Source organism: Colletotrichum fioriniae (genome assembly GCF_027942845.1).
Source record: "Colletotrichum fioriniae strain IMI 355084 chromosome Unknown scaffold_13, whole genome shotgun sequence".
NCBI classification, from domain to species: domain Eukaryota; kingdom Fungi; phylum Ascomycota; class Sordariomycetes; order Glomerellales; family Glomerellaceae; genus Colletotrichum; species Colletotrichum fioriniae.
The window spans coordinates 1,491,467-1,510,968 of NW_027076849.1; the positions used below are offsets into that span (position 1 = coordinate 1,491,467).

Below are 19,502 nucleotides of genomic sequence, written 5' to 3' on the forward strand. Positions count from 1 at the left end.
CGTCTTTTTCTCGCTCCCGCGCGCTAGCCTCGAACATGAGGTGGTGCACTAGGTAGGTACCTTGGACTGTCATCAGACATCGGCTGAACGGGCCTGGCCTGGACGATGCGAACCAGACCAAACTCAATTGTCCGTTGGTGTCAGGTTTGTCACGGGCAATGGGATGCACCATTTGCAGATAGGCAAAAACCAACCCATACGTGTATTCAAAAGTAACAAAAGTAACAACATGCCCCCAAAACAAGAAAGTCCGGTATTGGTAACCCCTTGAATCTCAATCAGCTCGAAAGATGCCCGCTCGGTTCTCTTTACATTCCATCAAAACTGGGTCTTCAAAGGGTATCAGTATGCCGCCCAGACAAAGCAGATCCGTCGCTCCAATCCAAAATACAGTCTATCATCCTTTGTGCCAGGTCTGTTTCCGAGGCAATAACATGTGGGATCTGGAATCCAAAACAGTAGCATCCCAACCGAAGAAAGCAAACAACACGCTCGCTAAGCAAGATCAATAAACTTCAGTCGACCGGCTCGCTTCCTCGGGGTATATGCGACGATTGCCGCTCGACCAATCTTCCGTCGCCGCTCTCGATGGTGCGGAAATGCGCACCTCGCGCTCCGGAGGAAGAGACGTGTGTTCCGGCGAAGCCTCGCGCCCTGGAGACACCATCCCACTCCCTGTAAGCGGACCACAAAACTCCTCCGGCGATTTGACGGCACCGTCTCTCCACCAGTGGTACAAAACGTCTTGCTGCCACTTGTGTACGTTGCCAATCCTGAGTCGAAGAGTGTGTATAAAAGTTGAATAAAGAAGTTCAACAGCAATCGGCGAAGTACGCAGCTGCTGCAGAAGCCACCGCGTGATAAAATCCGACTTATCCTCTTCCTTGAACTCGCTAATCAGCCTAGAAATGCCCAGCTCCTTCTGGGCCGCCCGAAGCTGCGGCAGCGTAGCCGGGTCCGCCGCGTGGATCTTCGCAGCGCGCCTCACCTCCTCAATGGCAGTCACCGGCTCCGGCCGAAGTACATGATCCGGACGAGACAAGAGTTCGGCAAAACGACCATGGGCCAGAGATCCAGATCTTGGAGGCGTGTTGTCGAGCGCCATGTCTTCGCCGATGTTGGGGTCGAGGGCGTGTGCGATTTCGAAGGACGGATGCTTTTTCATTGCACCATTTTCTTCACAAATCTGCTTCAGTCTGGAGACCTCTTGTGCCAGCCGGTCCATGTCCTCACGCTTCTCGCGCTCTTCTTCCGGATATTCGTCCATAAATTCGACTTCTTCCGCGCTAGGCTTCATCCCGGTCGATTTCTTAACGTCCATACTGTATGTGTATTGCCTGTGATACAACAGAAGATCGTCGTGCTCTTCTTTGGCGTTATTCAAGTCTCCAATGGCAGACACAAGGTCTTGCCAAAGCGGATGGGCATCGTCGGAAGGCCCGTGGCGGGAAATACCGGTGAGTTCATATGGTATATCCGGCTGTTCTTCAGATTCGTCATCTTCGAAATCGTCATCTCGCATCCTTGGCCGGGGTTGTCTCTTGCTGCCAGCGGCCAAAAGACTGAAAAAGCGTGTCTCAGTATTGTTGAGGCCTTCCTCTTCTTCGTCTAGCGACACCTCGAGTTCCTCGTAGTCAACTTCGATAGTGTGGTATTCCGTTCGAAGTGCCTGCATCTCGGCAAATCGTGTCTCCAACATTTGGTCGGATGTTGTAGGTAGACCACGTCGACCCTTGACAAGGATTGGGCGCAACATGTTCATGAAGTTGTTGTCGGCTTCATCCTTTCTGCGGCGCAGGTCCCGAAGAACCTTGCGCCGGCCAGCCATGTCCTGCTTTAGAAAGTTCACTCGCTGACGACTATGCTTCATCTGTACCCATAGCTCCTGTACACCGTCGTCCAGAGATGCCATGGACGCCACCGACGATGCATCTGAATCGACGAGGCTGGGTACGGAGCTCCGTGAGTTCTCAAGCCGAGAGACTTTGTCCGCGATAGAGTCTGTAATATGTTTCCTCTCTCGCTCAAATACCTGACGATCTTGTACGGTGGGCATAAGCGGTGGAAAGACTACGCGATTTTTCTGTTCAAAGTAATCTGCCTCCACCGAGCTTGTGTCGTCGTCTGAGCTAGTGTATTCGTGATGCCACGAGCCTGATGATAGGGACATGGATGGTGAAAGGCTGCGTTGCATCGAAACCTTTGCCAGCCCTCGACCCCTGAAGGCAGCATCGAGGTTTGACGACGGCGGCGGCGGCGGCGGCGGATGTGGTGGGTGGAGGAGCATGGTGGGAACGGGTGGCTGCGGTCCTCGGGACGGCGGAGGCGGAGGCGGAGGTTGAGGTCGTTTGTATCCGTAACTGACCCGATGGGATAGAGGACGCGGTGTGTTCGGGCCTGAGGATTGAGAACCATGGTGTTGTGACGCATCGGACTCTGGCCATGTAGATGGAGCTGCCATCAAGGGGCCAAGGGAGTTTGGGCGTGTCAACGTCGGGGGAGGAGGAGGAGGTGGTGGTGGTGTTGGATGTGATCGTGAGAGTGGTGATGGCATGAGCTGGACGCTTTCGACATAGCTAGCATCAATAGTCGTTGCTTCGGATGGAATGGCATGCTCGTGGAATTCGGCATCCCCTGACAAACTCGAAGCGGAGGTCCGTCGTCGGGGGCTTTCGGTCGTAGCCATGAAGAGAGGCTATGGTGCGTACTGGTCGTGGAAAAGTTCCATCGCTTGGTAAGGTTTAGCTTAGTATGCGACAAAGGGAGAGTTCGTCGTCGATAGGCGCTGGAATGAATTTCGAACGAGAGATGTGACGGCTCGACTCGAGAATGTTGTGGGCGTAGTCGACGCGGCTCGTTCCAGTCACCACCTTCTTCAGGCAAGGTAGTGCTAATTACGGATGCATGCCAGCAGGAGCAGGCCAGCAGCAGTGAGAGCGGCAGCAGCAGCAACCTGAACAACAGCAGTAGGTAATGCAACAAACGTGGGAACAAAAGGATGGATGCTGACCGAGGCGAGCAACACCGTTGGAGGAGCCACCTTGACCCTTTCTCGGTAAGCGGATCCACTTGCCTCCCGTGTGCTAGCCCCCTTTTGCACCTGCCTTCTGTGCCTTTCGTGCCTTCCCAGCCGTTCAGCGGAGACCAACCAGGTACTCCAGGAGGGTACGAGAGTACGTACTGCGGACCTAGCTGCTGCCGTCCCGACGCTAGTCCCGATATGTGTCAGCACCACAGCTAATGAGCCCGAGCTTCCGTGGGGGGGCCCCTTCTCGGCGGTCCACACAGACAGTGACAAGGACCACCGCGCACCACTGGCACCATTGGCAGGTGGACACGGACAGCGCGGGGTCAAGTCAAGCAGTCGTCGCTACTGGTGGGAAGTCATCCCACACCCAGTCACCCAAACACAACTGGACGAAAAAGCGCAGCCTGGTTCCATTTGTCTCTTTTCCAATCACTTCGTACCGGTACAGAAATTCAATCAACACGCGAGCCAACCGCCGCCGGCCAGCAACCTCTTCGGGCCTTCATACAGCCAGGGGTGGCGTCTCTTGGGTTGCACACCATACAACGAACAGAACGGAGACCGGGGTGTGCAAGCGGGTGCCATCTGTGAGACCACCTCGCGGAAGAGGAGAAGGCGAGCCTTTGGGGCCGCTGTCGTTTCTTGTCCACTTTGCTCCACGTACCTACGGTGGGAAATACTCGATGGAAAATGAAGTGCATTCGGCTTATCGACCCCGGGTCCATAGACCATACTGTGGCAGTCATTTGGGAGGGTAAACTCGGGAAGAAAAGGCAACCGTGCCGTGTCACACCCTCTTCTTGTCGTTCTCCGTCTTCCGTTTCCTGTCTCACGCTCTCCCGTTGACCGATCTTCTTCCTCACACTCTTTCTCTCAGCCTGGCACCGACCTTGCACCTCAGTACATCCCTTTAGGATTCAAAGTCTCCTGCAAGACGATGCAGGCTCTGTGAAGGCTCATACCCCCCTTCCTGCAAGAGCACTGTCGCTTTTGCGCCAGTCATATCTCGCAAGATACGTCACGCGTTGCCGCGTAGCTACTTCAACCAATTAAGCGGGCACTCCTTTTATCCTGTCGTGGCCCCGAGGCCTCGAGGCCCGGCTTTGCCTGTCGAGGTCCGCTTGTCTGTTGTCTCTTTCTTCTTGAGCCTCAAGCTTACACTATCACGAAGACTCGGTCTCCGTCCCCGAACCCGGTCTTGCGCGGAGGCCCACCCATGATCGGCGCCGAAGTTCGAAGCTCTCCAAGTGTCGACACAAGATGCCATCATGCACAAGTCGAGCAGGTCAAGCAAACACAAGTCGAAGAGCGGAGGAGGCAGAGGTGGGAGCACATGGAGTGCGTGGAGTGATTGGCAGTGGAATCCAAATTACCAGAAGAACTACAGGTATCGCATGAATAGCAATGGTGAGTCATGAACCAGTCTGCTATCGCGAACACAGCTGACGTCCAAAGGCGAATACGACTATGAGTGGCAGGATATTGTAACGCCGGCGCCGGCGCCGCAAGACGACTTCACCCCCCGAGCAGTAGACGAACTCACTGAAACCATGGACAACCTCGATCTACCGCCTACCACCGAAAACAGTTATGGCTATGAGGGGCATGATGCCGAGCACAATGGTGAGTTGGGTGACAACGTCGCATAGCCGGGTCTAACCCTGCTACAGATCCATCCTACATGTATGAACCTTCGGCGACATCCCATGGCAGCTCAGGTAGATCTAGGAAAGGAAAAGAGACAGCCTACGCCCCAGAACCACACGATGGGGAAAGCCCTCCGCCCGAAGACCCTCCCCCGACGGCGCCGCCATTAGATCCATTCTGGGGCGCGGAGGGTGGTGCCACCGGGCTACAGGACGAAGAATGTAAGAGAGGTTTCTCTTGTGAAAAAGTCTGTAGCTAACAAATCCAAAGTAGCTCCTCCGCAAGCTGGCGCAGAAAGCCTGTATCATGAGGCCGAAGGATACGGGGCAGCTCATGATCCAATTCCGGCTACATACAGTCAAGGTGAGACACTCGGGCTAGGGGTTGGAACAATGCTGATGTCGGTAGACTCTGGGTACGCAACGGCCGATCTCGATGACTTTGATGACCCGGTTGTGCAAGAGGCTATGTCGAACCGCAACGAGATGTATGGGACTTCCGGTCACGGTGGGCCATCAACGGAGCCCGCATATGGCACAGGTAAGAAACAGGCGATAGATAGTCCTTAGTGTCATCCCCACGGCTAATTACCCAGACAGCTTATCCAGCGTACGAGGAGGACGACGGTGCGGCAACACCGAAGGGCCGCCAAAGCCCTACACCATCCTTCGACATAACCGGTACTCATGGGTCTGCTGAAGATCTTGACCCTCGTAAGTTGTTGAACTCATCTATACCTTGTTTCATTGATTCTGATAATTTGCAGGTTACGTCGTCGAACCGTCACACAAATTCCGACCCGGATCGGTAGGTTACTTTACATAGTTTTAATAGCATTTGACTAAAGGTGTAATAGGTCTTCAAGGTTCTATGGTCGGAGCCATCCGGCTCTCACGCCGCAGGAAACTCGACGATATCTGAGAAGCAGCAAATTCAAGACCAATTCGGAGGGTCTGTATTCATCGGTTTCAGACGCTTCATTGTCATTGCGAATGACGAAGGGCACTGCACCTGCGTGTAAGTCGATACCAACCGTTTTTGTGAATTTCCACTGACCAATTCAGGCCAATCCTCACGTATCAAGGCAAAGCTTGTAACAAGAGGGGCGTGAAAGCCCACAAGCACGGCATGATCTATAGCCACAAGCTTCATCGACCGCTTCGCGACGAGCCAAAGCTTGGATTTCCACCAGTCCGGGCTAAGATCACGATTGAGGGAGAAAAGCTGGCCAAAGAATCACGTGTCAACTACTCCAAGCTTGTCACGGTCGAACACAACGTCAAGGTCTTCTTCATCGGCTACATCAGCCCGGACGATTTTGAAGACGTTGAGTATGCCGTCGACGACTGCTGGGAGAAGAAGACCCGAGCGAAGAAGAAGTCAAGAAAATAAGCAGACGCCACTGTCTGCAAACATGTTTGCGTCTCTGTCACAACTTGTGATGGCAGCACATTTTAACAATTATACGTTTGGGGGGAGCTAGGCTTATCTACGCTCCTCTATCACGATGAGACGACAGTCTATTTTGCCGACAATTCGGCTCATTTACTACGACATTATTGCGGAAGCTATGATACGATGATTCACATGTTATCAATCATTTACTTGGATTTATCTGGCATGAGATTGTTCTTCACAAGGGAGTTGGCAGCATTAGCAGCATTGATGCAGGCTTGAACAACAGTGGAAAACATGGGAACAGGCCATGGACAGATTGCATTATTAGAGTCTCTTTTCCCTCATCTCGCGTGGATATCTCGTTAACACGATCACGACTCTCGTCTACGTGCTATTTATTCTTCAACATGGAACTACCTACCCTGCTTGCTCAGCCTCTGCCTGTGAAGTACCCTGCATATAAATTGCGATGGGGCTGTGCCGCACACCCAGGACCCAGAGCCCTGGGATAAGGCAGCCGTACCTTACATGGAATTTACAATTCCTGTCTTGGTGTTTTTGCACTTTTGCCCCCCTCAAGGATTCCAAGGAACCCCCAAAGAACCCCTAGGCAGCGAAAAGGCAAAATGCTATGCATCAGTAATCGGCCCCGACCCCACGCATTTCCCCGGTGTGGACCCGGTGTCTCTGGAAACTGGAGCTAGCGGGACAGCCGAGGCTCGGTATCTTCTCCCCCGCAAACGTCACCGCCCGGGGTAAGGTCGGTTCTAAACTCTGGGGGAGAGAGACAGGAATTGATTGATTACCTAGCTGTACCTGATTTCCAATTCCGTCCCCTTTTTTTACCTTCTTCTTCCCATCATACTTTTCATTCTTTTTCCGACCTGCCGAACTTGCTTTTCTTCATTACATATTTTTGAAGCAATCAATTGAAATACAAGGAACTCAGAAAGAAATCACCAGCAATGGCCGAAGCACAGCTCAACGACTTTCCCTCCCTCTTCTCCCTCAAGGGCAAGGTCGCCGTCGTCACCGGCGGCTCTCGCGGTCTTGGTCTGCACGCCGCATCAGCGTACGTTCAATTTCTCCTCTCCCTCCTCCTGCGTATTTCCCTCGTATTCTCTCCAATTGCGCACAATACTTTCGTACAAGAAAAGAAAAAAACCCGACTAACCGAAAGAAAAATCCACAGCTTCCTCCAAGCCGGCGCCTCCAAAGTATTCATCTCCTCCCGCAAGGGCGCGGCCTGCGAAGAGGCATGCAAGGCCCTCAACGCCCTGCCCAACCTCCAGCCCGGCGCCGTCGCGATCCCGGTCCCCGCGGACGCGGCGTCCATCAAGGGCGTGGAGCACCTCGTCGCCGAGGTCAAGAAGCACGCCGACCGCGTCGACATCTTGTTTGCGAACGCGGGCGCCACCTGGGGCGAGGCGTTTGATACCCACCCGGACGAGGCGTTTGCGAAAGTGATGGATTTGAACGTCAAGGGCGTGTTTAACACCATTCGGCTGTTTACGCCGCTGCTCGAGAAGAGCGTGGCTACGAATAAGAGTGCTGGCGGTGAGCCGGCAAAAGTTATCATCACGGCCTCTGTTGCGGGATTGGGTGTTGGTACGCTGGGCAAGCAGGGGACGTACGGGTACAGTGCCAGTAAGGCGGCCGTGTTGCACCTCGGTCGTAACTTGGCGCTGGAGCTTGCGCCTAGGGGGATTACGGTGAATTCCATCGCCCCCGGCTTCTTCCCAAGTAAGATGTCCAACGGGTTGTTGGAGATTGGCGGCGGTGCGGATAAGATTGGAAAGGGGAACCCGATGGGTCGGTTGGGACGGCCCGAGGATATCGCGGGTGCTGTGGTGTACCTTGCCAGTCGTGCGGGTTCGCATGTTAACGGGGAGGTTATTGCTATCGATGGCGGGTCGTTGTGGCAGAGGGGGGAGTTGAATGTTCCTCCTAGTAAGTTGTGAGTGAGGATGTGGAGGGGGAATACTTTGTATTGCTGGACTTGGAGGAATAGGAATGATGTAGAACGTAGATGGTGTTATTGAACAAGAAACGTGTATTGTCCCATCAGGGTTCACTTTGCCCTGGGCCCTCGAGTCTATCATGCTCTCGTAATGCAGTGAATTTGTACCGCCACCCCCCTTTTCCCTCCCGTGATATGTACAGATAGTAACAGAGAGAGGCAGCATTCACAGCTACAAATGGGCAAAGAAAAGAAGAGACAAAGAAGGAGTTTCAAGCAGGGCGCAAAAAAAGAATCTACAACGGCTTCCGCGCCACCCAGAAGCTCGCGCGGTACGTCGTATGCAACATACTCTCCCCGTCATGGATATACGGCGCCTGAATCCCCGTCTCTCGCCTCTCCACCACGAACCCGACCTTCTCGACGAGCGCCATGACCTCGTCATCGCTCAACTCGAAGCTCCCCGGATCCGCAATACCCGACGAATTACTCGCGTCGTGGTCGCCGTCGCCGTCGGTATCGCGCCCGTGGTTTCCGGGGGCATTATTCTCAAAGTGCCACAGTAAGGGACCAAAGTTGATGAGGAGACCGCCGGGGCGGAGGGCGTGGTGGATCGTCTCGAGGTAGCGGATCAGGTTGGGCGCCGTGTCGAGGAAGAAGACTGTCGCTACGGCGTCGTAGGTCTCAACGTGGTCGGCGTCGGAGTAGAGGCAGAGAAAGTCTGCGGCGCACATGGACATGCTGCCTATACTTGTGCCTGGTTCGGACGACTGCTGCTGCTGCGCCCGCGCGAGTTCCGTCGCCGGGTGGATGTCGGGAATGGCGCAGCTCCGGAGGTGGTTCTCGCGCGTGCGGTGATTGGAGAAGGAGTGGACCCAGGGGTAGATTTTGTGTTGGCCTGCTTGTTTTGTGCAGTTTAGGATGTAGGAGGAGGCGAGGAGCTGGTGGTAGGAGATCTCGTTGCCCTCTGCGTCGTGCCCGTTGAGGCAGAGGTCGAATACGAGGCGACCGAGTCCCGCGCCGGGGACGAGGACTTTTAGGGGTTCCACGGGGGTAGCAGCGGCGTTGGCTTCTGCTGTCGTAGCAGCAGCAGAAGAAGAAGGGGACTGCCGAGCCTTACGCTCGCGGTCGAGGGCGTCGAGGACGGGACCATAGCATACGCTGCGCTCCGCGGCACCCTCTGCGGACCAGTCGCGGTAGAACTGGCGGAGGGTGCTGCGTGCTTTATCGGTGTCGCCGTGCTTGGCGACGCCGACCCAGGGGTCCGGCAATTTGGGTTCCTCCGTTGAGTTCTCGTCTACAAGGTGGAAGGAGCGCAGGCCGTTGTGGGCGATGGCGCGGGCGAGCTCGGCGTTGGACTCGATGGCGTCGTCGGTGCGCTCGAGGGTGTCGAGGAAGTTGAAGGGCGGGGCGGCGAGCATCTGCCAGTGCGCCTGGGGCAAGGCGTAGAAGGATTGGCGGCGGAGGTGGGTGACGTTGAAGTGTGCCACTTTTGCATATTGGCTGGGTGGTGATTAGTGAGTTGACTCTTTGAGATGATAGCGGTGATGAGGAAGACGAGAGACAACGTGAGAGAGAGAGAGAGGTTGAGTCCGTCCATTTGGTCAGTATGAAGAATGAATTCCTTCCGCCTTGCGCAACTCATCCGTGATATAGCAGTGGTCTCCTCATCCAATTGGAGAACGGGAAGAGAAAATAAGGACATAAACCACTCACAGAAATGAGTCGAGGGCACAGAAAATGACCCTCGTCTCCTCGGGATCGTCAACCGTGTTCTCCATGCCGCTCCATTGCTCGTCGTCCGCCATGGCTGGCTAGCTGGCTTTCCTCCCCCAATTACTTCCTGTCCAAGACCTGTACGCCTTGTCCTTGCGCCTCGATAGACGACGTGGTAGGCTTCCGGGTTCGACACACCAAAATCTGACCAAAGGTGAGACTTATGACGGTTTTCCCCCGTTTAATGAGCTCGGCGGTGATGATGGTGGGTTTGCGCAAAGTGGCTCTGATGAGGGGCAATGATTCCGGATCACCCCTGCTCAAAATCGCCAGAACCCCTCTCAACGAAACTGAGAAACTGAATAGAGATTGAAAGTTGCTCGACGAATGGTCTGTTCTCCGTGTTGGTTCAAGTAGAGCGATTGGTCCGCCCCGGAATACTGAACTCGTTTGAGAAGGGAAAACGGGAATGCGAGCAAGAAAGGAGGTTGAAGAAAAAAAGCAACCCGACGGTACCCCGCGGCGTCGTTACTCCCAACCACCCCGCCGAAAAGAAAAGGGTCCCCGCCCCTCCCCCGACAGCGGCCGGCGGCTGCCGCGATCGCTCGGGCCTGCAAGGATCCAATGAGTTACCAAACTTATCGTTCAAGTTGTGCATCACCCCCGCCTAAGACAACCGTGGGGCTAAAAACTTTATTGCTGAAGGCCCGGCTTGCCAATGGGTAATAAACGTGGTCAGGTAGATTACCGCAACATTCATGGAGTTGAGGCCATCGTTTGAACCCTCAAACTTTGAGTTATCAAGACCTCCCTGCCAATTTTGAGGTAAGAGACTACGGGAAAGCTGAGGATTGATGTTCAAGAAAAGTGATTGTTATTTTACTACAATATAAGAATGATAGGGGTTAGTGAGATGCAGAGTTTCTTCGTATACCCAAACGTCTAAGCTACCAGCTACTCAATCTTCAACGATGGGTACTACCTTACGAGCAGGGTCAACTACGAACGGCCTCACTCATATCATGAATTCTACTAGCCTTCACATCGCCATCAAAACCTCACCATCCCATGACACCTCAACAATCACTAATTCATCCTATCAACCAAACTCACAGCTACAAAACATCATTGATGAATTCTCATTTCATTGCTTCAGCCCCATCATCATCAATCTACATGATCGCGTTGCTCGCGTTGCTACTCTACACATCCATCCCGCAGGGCACAAAGTCCCCATACCAGGAATTACCACAAAGCAATGCCCAAACGCCCGGGTTTCTCAAAATATGCTCGCCAATCGCAACTAAACTCATTTCGTGTCTGTGTTTGTTTTTTCTCCATGATCCATCTTCCGTTGTCCATTGTCCATGCAGCCTCACATGAGAACGTCATGCGTTTCTCAAGACTCATCATACTTCATGTCCCCGTCCTCATTGTCCAGCCATGAATCACTAACCATTGCTTAGTGATCACGGTGGCGCCGCTCCTTTCTCCTCTTGCGCCTCTCATCCGCATAATCGCTGCTCACAGCGCTCTGGCTGCTCAAACCAGGAATGACGTGGTGATACGACTTGTTGCCCACATCACTTTCCAGCGCGCTCGTGATATCGCTCTCGGCCCAGCTGCCGGGCATACTCGGCTCGGGCTCCTCCCTCGGCGGCGGGAGCGCGTAGCCGCGCGTGTTCTGGTCCTCGGCGACGGTGCTCGCCCGCTGGAAGCTGAAATCGCGCCTCGAACTGCCGGCAGCCCGCCCCCGCTCCTGCAGCTTCTTGGCCTCGGCGCGGATGCGCTGGCGCTCGCGCTCCTCGTTGCGGTCTGCCGTGCTGTACACCTTACGGATACCACCGTGGCCGCTCTTCTTGTGGGGCGTAGACGTTGGCGTGGTCTGCTGGCCGGACAACAAGCTGGTCGAGACATTGGATTCGGTAGGGTTCGTCGAGCCGTCCCACTCGGACGCCTCGGATTCCTTGTTCAGGCCGCCGACGCGGGCGGGCTTCTCGTGGCGGTAGGAACGAAGATGCTTCTTGGCCTCGCGTTCGGCCTCCTCGTCAATGAGTACGCCGGCCTCGTCGTAGTTCTGGGGCGAAGACTTCTCCTTGTGGCGCGCGGCCTCCTTCTCCCTGCGCCTCTTCTCCTTCTTGCGCTCGCGCTTCTCGCGGGCGCCGATGTCGCTGGGCCCCGCTGTGATGCCGGACAGAGTAGTTCCCGAAATGCTAGTCTGATTGTCGTCGTAGTCCTTGTAGACGCTGCCGCCCCCGAGCTTGGTCGACTTGGTGGCGCCAGACAGGAGAGTGCCGTTGGGACCCCTGCGGCGCAGCACCGTCGTCTTGTAGTCGTCCCAGTCGTTGTCCTTGAAGTAGAAGCCTCCGTTCCGGGCCCAGAAAAAGAACCAGATGCCGGTGATGACAAAGGCGGCGCCGATGAGGCCGAACAGCACAAAGATGGCCGTGTTGTTGATGTTGCCCGGGTCGGTAACGCCGACGTGGGGGTCCTCCTTGTAGCCCGTACTATCGCGGGCGAGCAGGAGGGAGCGAGCGGCGAGGGGCCCGACGGAGCCCGCGTCGATTGATCGGGCCGTGATGTCTGCTGTGTCGGGGAGGCTCGAGAGTCGTCTGCCCGCGATGAAGGAGCGGGCTTGGTGCGCCAGGCCGTTGACGACGGCCGGAGCCATGATTGGCAAGGTGGACTTCAATTGAAGTCGCGGTACGTGGTGAAAGCTTTTTGGGTATGGTATCCGGTAGTAGTCGACGATTGCTGGCAGAACCAGCGATGATGAAGGTGAGATTGGAATATGTGGTTGTGGATGCTGTAGATGGATGGAATGCTTCTCTGCAGTCCACTCTGTAGTCGGGAAATGGGTAATGCACACACTTCTCTCTAGGCGGAATGTCGAAAAGGTGAAGAATACGGATAAGGTAAGAGGTGAAAGTTGCCTGGCCAGCTGCGTGGTGGCGGAAGTCTTGTTCCTATAGAAACCAGAAATTGCCGTGGCTGGGGGGATGTGCGCGAACAAGTGAGGTGGTTGGTGGGGGAATCTGCCTGGGGGTTGCTTCCCTGCTCCCTCTCTCGGGGCTTTATTCCTGAGGTGCGCCTGCACAAGGTGAAATGGCCCTGTAAAATGGAGAAAATACACTGACGATGGACGTATAGATTGACCCTGCAATTCGTTTTCAATCCGATGCGACCTCCAAATCCCGTATTCTGTGTTGGCGAAATAGTGTCCAGCACCCCGTCGCGCGCCTCCTTCTTTCCCAGCCTCCCAATGACGTCGAAAGTAAACAGACCCCACCCGCAGCCCAGCAACCGCACTCATCTTTCTCACCTCGCTCACCTCACCACTCACCTTACCCAATCACACCAAACCTTCCACCCCCTTATCCCCTTTCGTCAAGCACCATACCATCCTAGAGTAAGGCTCAAAAAAGTGGACACCAACGAACAACGGGGGGGCCATTCCATTCGAACCGTTGGGTCTTCCATGCCCGCTGCGCGGGAGCGCACGCGGTCTCCACCAACCGTTCGAACGCTTCCATCTCCAACACGCGCTGAGTGACATGTTTTCCTTACGCCCCCATCCCATCCCATATCCGACCATCCAGGAACAAAGTACTTTGCGAATATCCGTACCAACCACGCCTCAGAGAAAGCAGCAATGCCAAAAAAAGAAAAGATAAAAAAAAAAAGGAAGAGAAGAAGCCCTGTCTCCTCAAACCAACCCTCCAGGCCCTCGAGGCCCGTCCAAACGACCCTTCTTCGGCCTCCCGAACAAGTGTACTAAACCACCCCGTTTCAAGTCTGTATCACAACGCCGGCGCCAACAGCTAGACGCTGTGTATGGCCGAGAGCTTCGTTCTTATAAGCAGGGGGGGGCGGGATCGTATTCTCCCATTGAATGTTCGAACTTTGAGGTTATTGGTCTTGCATGAGTTCAGGAGAGCGGATATACCTACAGTCACTAAATTCATATAGTTAGTTGCAGAGGCAGTCTGCAATGTGGTCTCCCGTCAATCGGGATGCCCGGAACGGGTAAGTGATTGACCCCGGCGGCGCTCCGTCTTATAATGGAAGAGGGGTGTGAACGTACAAAAGATCACCATTCGACGTCCATTGGCACCATAATCACGAGACAATTAAGCACATCAAAAACGATAGAGTTGCTGTTCCAACATGTTTATTTCATATGCGGCCTACACAGCTCAGCCATGTTAGGGGTATCTTATCCTTGCCGCTAGAATAGGAAATGAGATGGGCAGTTCATCTGCTACCAAATACCATACACCATAATAGTCCCCATTGACATTCCAAAACCCCTCCCCCTTATACCTACTCGTCCCAAAAAGGCTGGGGCCCTGACTGAACTATGTCCTTTTGTAGTCTCCAACAACGCCCCATGCCCGTGGCTTTGGAGGGGGCAGCCAAGCCCATCCCAATGGTATCCTGCTAGCAATCTCATCTAAGTAGAATTGAAGAAAGAAACAAAACCGTGCAAGGTAGCTAGCTAAGCGTATCAATTTGCTGAATGCCCTTCTCCCTAAAAGAAAAAAAAACACAAGAAGCGCGAACTTCCCGGATTGCCGATACAGGTTGTCTATCAAAATCGTCCAGCCAGCGTGTTATGTGCTGAAGAAAGCACGACACACGCTTCTCCCCGTGAGAGGCACGGCCGTGTCGTACAAGCACGACACCCATGGCTCCTCCCGGGGTACGAGACTGGAGAAAGTCTCCGCATGTGCCCAAGAAAAACACAACTCATTATCGTGTCCCGACCCTACAAATTCAAAACGTCCACGGGTCTCACCCGGGCCGCACAGCCATAGTCGGCAAGTACATGATTCGTCCTGTAAATGGTATAAAGATGCTTGAAAGATAAGAAGATAAAAGAGCAGAGCTCGCGACAGCCTCTGCTTTGGGTATAAACTTTTCCGCTACCAGAAAGTCGACCTAAGCAGTTGCAGAAGCAAAGAAGAAGGAGAAATGGAAATAAGAAGCCAATCCTATCGATACAGCTTTCAATCTGAGTTCCAAGTGCAAAAACAACGCTCGCTCTAACGAAACCGTGCAAAAAGTGAAAAACAAATGTGCGTCGCTTCATCAACTCGTCATTGTCGTTGCATTTCGATTTAGGTAAACGGAATGCGGAATTGCTCGAACTCGTCCGCTTGGCTACGGGTATAAGAGTCGGCCCGGCTTTCGGATCGATCACGGATAGCTGGTCGGTCCATGCGACTGCGGCGTTCATCGGAGTAGACTGTATCCCTATCACTACCACCAGCAATGCGTGCTGCCTGGCTGATGTTGATTTCGCCGCCATCCTGGCACTGGATCTCAGCGTTGCCGACTCGCAGCACGGCGTGACCAGTGACCTTGATGGTGATATCGTCGCCGTCAATGGCAGAAGACCGGGTGGTTCGTGTGGTGGCACTTCGTAGGAAGTCACTTTCGTCGCGGCTGTCGCTACTTTCACTGGACCTGCTGCTCTTGCTCTTCTTCCCAGCCTTTGAGAGGGCCGCAGCAGTCAGAGGCACACCGCCGCCGCCGCTTACGCCGTTCTGGTAAGCCATAGCAGCAGCCTCGGCGGAGTCATACTTGGACTGTGAGTAGCTACCGCTTTCACCGCCAGCCATGTATGAGTGGCGGCGGCTACTGCGGGTGGGGGCGGGAGCAGGAGCAGGCTCAATCTGGTATGCGCGATGACTGTATGTGCTGGAACCCCTTCGGTGACCACGAGGTCTGGCAACAACGCCGTCGTCGTATTGGTAACCATGGGGGACGATTTCCTGGTACATGGATTCTTCACCATCAAAATCGTCAGAGTCATAGCCCTGGGACATGATTTGTCGTTGCTGAGGGTGAGGTTGAGGCGGGGGACGGTAAGCCTGTTGAGGGGCAGCCGTTCGTGAACGGGGAAACGGCGGCGGCGGCATCAAGTCGCTGTCTCGAACCTTGAGAGACGGTCGTCTACCGATGGGAATATTCTCTTGCTCATAGGTTGGACCGGGTCCATGGGGGTGGGCGTGGGCGAGGCCAGGGCTAGGGTGATATCCGTAGTTGTCGTACTCGAAGGAAGACGCTGACATGGATCGGTGTCCCATGGCCGACGAAGGCCTCTGTTGGAAGCGTTGGGCCAGGTTTGAGTGTCGGGGGCTGCTCGCCACAGGGGTAGGCGGGAAGTAATCATTCGACGGCGGCGGGGGCGGATGGTGCGGCGCCTGCATAGGGTAAGGGACACTTCCGGGACCCCAGGGGCCTGGTGGTTGGGTATACGAAGTGCCAGGTGCGGGCGCGAACGGCGACTGCACATGCGGTGATGGATGGATGGGAATCGGCATAGGAGCGGGAGTAAAGGGCGATGAAGCATGAGAGGAAGGCGGTGCGTGGATCGATGGAGCAAATGGCGATGGGTTCGGGGCCGGAGTGAAGGGCGAGGCGTTGTTCGCAGCATGCCATTGCTTATTGGAGGTAGGTGGTCGAGAACCTTGGCCGTAGTAGCTGGCAGGGCGACTTGAAGCTCGGGGACGCGACCCCTGTGCCTTTGCCGGTTGCTGAACACCGTACTGCGAGGCTTCTTCTTCCGAAAAACGTGGTCTTCTGTATTCATCTGGCTTTTGGGTGGTCTTTTGGGTATGAACGACAGGCGCCGTGTTGACGTGCTTTGTAGAGGGACGGACTGCGGACTTTTTGGCGGCGGATCGCTCGCGCTGCTGATGACGATCCTCTCGTTCGCGTTGCTCCTGGTCGAGGCGTTCTTGTTCGCGGCGTACAGCCTTTTCCTTCTCCTTCTTGAGGCGGTGTCTTTCCTCTCGACGACCTTGCTCTCTGGCAGCCTCGTCCCTTGCGGCCCTCTCGGCGAGTCTCTCGGCGAGTTTCTCGGCGGCTCGATCAGCGGCTTTTTGTTCAGATCGTCTCTTCTCCCTCACTTTCTTGTCTGGGATAGCGGGGTGGACGGTATCGTCCGAGTCGGTATGGCCGTATGGCGGGGAGGCGGAGATTGGTCTCGTCATCCTGTCCTTATTGCGAGATTTGCCAGTGTTTGGCTTCTCCTTGGATGGGCTTCCTGGTGCTTGTGACTGGGCGTACTTGTCGGAGCCCTGAATGACGAACCCAGTCTCCTCGTCGACGTCTTCGCAGTGAGCAACAATTCTTTTGGGGGCCATGGTGAAGCGGTGTCGAGCGTCGTCATGGGCTATGGTGTGTTTGTGTTGGCTCGGTAGTCGAGCGACTGGTGATGAGAGGCAAAGGTGCCTCGACAGAGGCGAGCAATCGTAGGTTCGTAGCAAGTGATCGAGAGTGTGGTGAACTGGGGGGGAAGAACTTGGCTGCGGTGGGAATCGGGAACTTTTTTGTATAAAGGGCGGAGGAGAAAGACAGTGGGGATGCGGAAGGGGATGCGACCACTATCTGATGGAGGGAGGGCCCGTATTTGTGGGGATGAAAATCCGACCAGGATGAGGGGGGCGTGAAATTGGGTGTGGGAGAAAATGAGACGCTGCGGATGCTGATGCTGATGCTGGCTAGGTGTGAGGCCGGGTTACTCGTTGTTCGTTGTTGGCTGGTTGTCATAGGCTGAGAGAAAGAGAGAGAGAGAGGGAGAGAGAGGGAGGAAGAGTAAGGGTAGTCGAGGTATTCTGGATCGTCAGGAGTAGCGCGGACGAGGGAGAGATGATATTTCTCGAATCTGTTGTTGTGTTTCGTTGTATACAACGTGGGATCGATAATAATTCAAGAAACGACGGATGACCGTGGCCGTGGGCGGGCTGCGGACGAGCGTGCTCTCTTATTAATCATGCCCTGCCTGCCTGCCTGCCTACCTCACCCTACCTATGCTTTGCATTGCAGGTAAGGTACTTCGTTCGTACGGATAGGACAGGTAGCGTGAGTGCGTGCAGTTGCAGTTGCAGTTGTAGTGTAATGACTGCGGCTTGCGCCGTGAGAGGAAGAGTCCGGAGCGAAGGGAGGGGAGAGCGAGCGAAGGTGTGTGCGCAGCCCAGCAACTCATTCGCAGTACCACGAGTGTTAAAAAATAAAAACTAAAGTAGCCCACAGAGAGGCCAATCGTGGGGACGGCCTGGGCTTGACAACCCGATGGAGGGGTGTGGTCACAGCAAAAAAAGGACCTGGCAGCGGATGAGGTCTTCTCGTTGCCCGGGGTGCTCTGCCGCTCGTCCAGTGTCACTCCAATGGCCGGCCAGTGCTCGATGATAGCGAGCACTTCAAGTACCTCGAGGAAAGGAGGAGGGGCGTGTGCCTGAGCCCGCAAATGGCTATGAGAGCTCTGATGGATCTAGTGACTTGGCTCCGGCTTTGACTCTCGACTATCCGAGGCGGACGGGAGCGCTGGAACGGACTACGGTTTGCGGGAGACGGAGGACAGGCCTGCAACGTTAGAGAGGGACGGAGAGGGGGGACAGAGAGGGTGTGCGAGAAGATGGCTGCTGGTGCTGCCCAGCCTGCTACGTCTCTCTCAAGTCGCAGAGTCGAAATGCCAGGGTCTGTGACTGTCATGAACGTGTGCGAGTCTGGAGAAGCATGGGACCCAAGGAGGACAGGGAAATTCTTTGCTGTCGTCACTTCTCCCTGTCAAACTGTATCGAAATCGCCCAAAAATGGGTGGAGGACAGAGATTGCCGGCGAGTGGGAACTCTTTTTTTTTCTGGCCCTCGCTGGGTCCTGGGAGTCGGGATTCCTGGGTGGGAAAACTGCGACAACCCACTCCGGAAACAAGCCAGAGCTAACAGAATAGCCTCAAGCTCCACCGCGTGGCAGCAAGGACCGTCGAAAGGGCTCAGCTATAGTCTGCTAAATCGACGTCGAGCCAGTTCGTCTTGTTCCAGGAAGCTTCTGTTGGCTGTGGTTCATCCGCAGCACCGGCGTCAAACCAGGGAAACCCCTTCAACACAGCATTTGACCGCAAAGTTGGGAACTGGGCGGTCCCCTGGGGCTCTGGTGTTGGTGCTTTTCGTTGGCGCCGATGCCAATCGTCGCCGCTTCGAGTCAGAGCGCCAGAAGCACTCAGGCCCAACTGTGGAGAAGCCCTTGTCTTTCGTTTCTTCCCGTCCGCGACCGTTGCAATGGATTTTCCCTCGAACGGGGGTCAAGAGCCTGGCAAGGCCTGCTGGGGTGTTGCGAGAATGTGAACGGCGCGCCGACAAGGAAGCTCTTTACAGCACAAAGTGCACGACCTGGAACTTTCCATTCAGATCGATTTTCCATAACTGTAGTAGCGCTGACGTTCGTGTACGCCCATGTGTTGCGATGCCGGACAGCAGAGCAGCTTTTGCTTCTGCGAGTGTCCGTCTAAGGGCTTTTTCTACGTTGTGCCCCGATGACAAAGTTTTCTTCTTCGTGCCGCCATTGAAATCTCGAATTCGACAGCCACCCCTTCCCTCACGCAGGTCTGCTACCTTACGAAGGCCCTAGAACAGGTACTCGACGGGAACGTGGCAACAGAACAGAGGGAAACAATGCTCTCTGAGTCTTCTGCCAGCTGTCTGGATGAGACAGGATGGGCTGGCTCCCTTGGGCTGGGCTGGGCTGGGCTGCTAAAATCTGGCTGGTGGAGTGAGTCTCCGTGTGCGCGGGAGATCCACCTCCAGGGCCGAACCAGATGGGGGTGCCACTCAAAGATGACGGAGCGTTGCTGTCTGGTGCGTTGTGCCCTTTTCGGCTGGGATTTTTGGACTTCTCCATCAAATGGCTGGGTTTACTGCCCGACCTTGTGGCTGGGCTTGGTCTTTGGGTATCAACGGCGAAGCG

General features: G+C 55.0%; 6 protein-coding genes across 6 annotated transcripts; 2 read left to right on the top strand and 4 right to left on the bottom strand.

The window, feature by feature from the left end:
• Positions 1 to 505: 505 nt before the first annotated feature.
• On the bottom strand, positions 506 to 1,828 carry N0V96_010134 (uncharacterized protein; the record flags this gene model as incomplete). Its single annotated transcript, XM_053196724.2, has 1 exon — positions 506 to 1,828. The coding sequence occupies one exon, from the start codon at positions 1,826 to 1,828 to the stop codon at positions 506 to 508; it is 1,323 nt and encodes a 440-aa protein (XP_053045879.2).
• A 2,533-nt stretch (positions 1,829 to 4,361) lies between these two features.
• On the top strand, positions 4,362 to 6,067 carry N0V96_010135 (uncharacterized protein; the record flags this gene model as incomplete). Its single annotated transcript, XM_065758855.1, has 8 exons — positions 4,362 to 4,366; positions 4,416 to 4,435; positions 4,484 to 4,651; positions 5,084 to 5,215; positions 5,284 to 5,388; positions 5,442 to 5,482; positions 5,532 to 5,692; positions 5,740 to 6,067. 8 exons carry the CDS (start codon positions 4,362 to 4,364, stop codon positions 6,065 to 6,067), a joined length of 960 nt encoding a protein of 319 aa, XP_065612622.1.
• Positions 6,068 to 7,038: 971 nt separating this feature from the next.
• N0V96_010136 (uncharacterized protein) lies at positions 7,039 to 8,034 on the top strand (the record flags this gene model as incomplete). Its single annotated transcript, XM_053196722.2, has 2 exons — positions 7,039 to 7,145; positions 7,266 to 8,034. The coding sequence occupies 2 exons, from the start codon at positions 7,039 to 7,041 to the stop codon at positions 8,032 to 8,034; spliced, it is 876 nt and encodes a 291-aa protein (XP_053045877.2).
• Positions 8,035 to 8,329: 295 nt separating this feature from the next.
• Positions 8,330 to 9,841, bottom strand: N0V96_010137 (uncharacterized protein; the record flags this gene model as incomplete). Its single annotated transcript, XM_053196721.2, has 2 exons — positions 8,330 to 9,536; positions 9,750 to 9,841. 2 exons carry the CDS (start codon positions 9,839 to 9,841, stop codon positions 8,330 to 8,332), a joined length of 1,299 nt encoding a protein of 432 aa, XP_053045876.2.
• A 1,370-nt stretch (positions 9,842 to 11,211) lies between these two features.
• On the bottom strand, positions 11,212 to 12,420 carry N0V96_010138 (uncharacterized protein; the record flags this gene model as incomplete). The annotated part of the gene is made up of 1 exon (XM_053196720.2): positions 11,212 to 12,420. The coding sequence occupies one exon, from the start codon at positions 12,418 to 12,420 to the stop codon at positions 11,212 to 11,214; it is 1,209 nt and encodes a 402-aa protein (XP_053045875.1).
• Positions 12,421 to 14,869: 2,449 nt separating this feature from the next.
• N0V96_010139 (uncharacterized protein) lies at positions 14,870 to 16,903 on the bottom strand (the record flags this gene model as incomplete). Its single annotated transcript, XM_053196719.1, has 1 exon — positions 14,870 to 16,903. One exon carries the CDS (start codon positions 16,901 to 16,903, stop codon positions 14,870 to 14,872), a length of 2,034 nt encoding a protein of 677 aa, XP_053045874.1.
• Between the last annotated feature and the right edge of the window lie 2,599 nt (positions 16,904 to 19,502).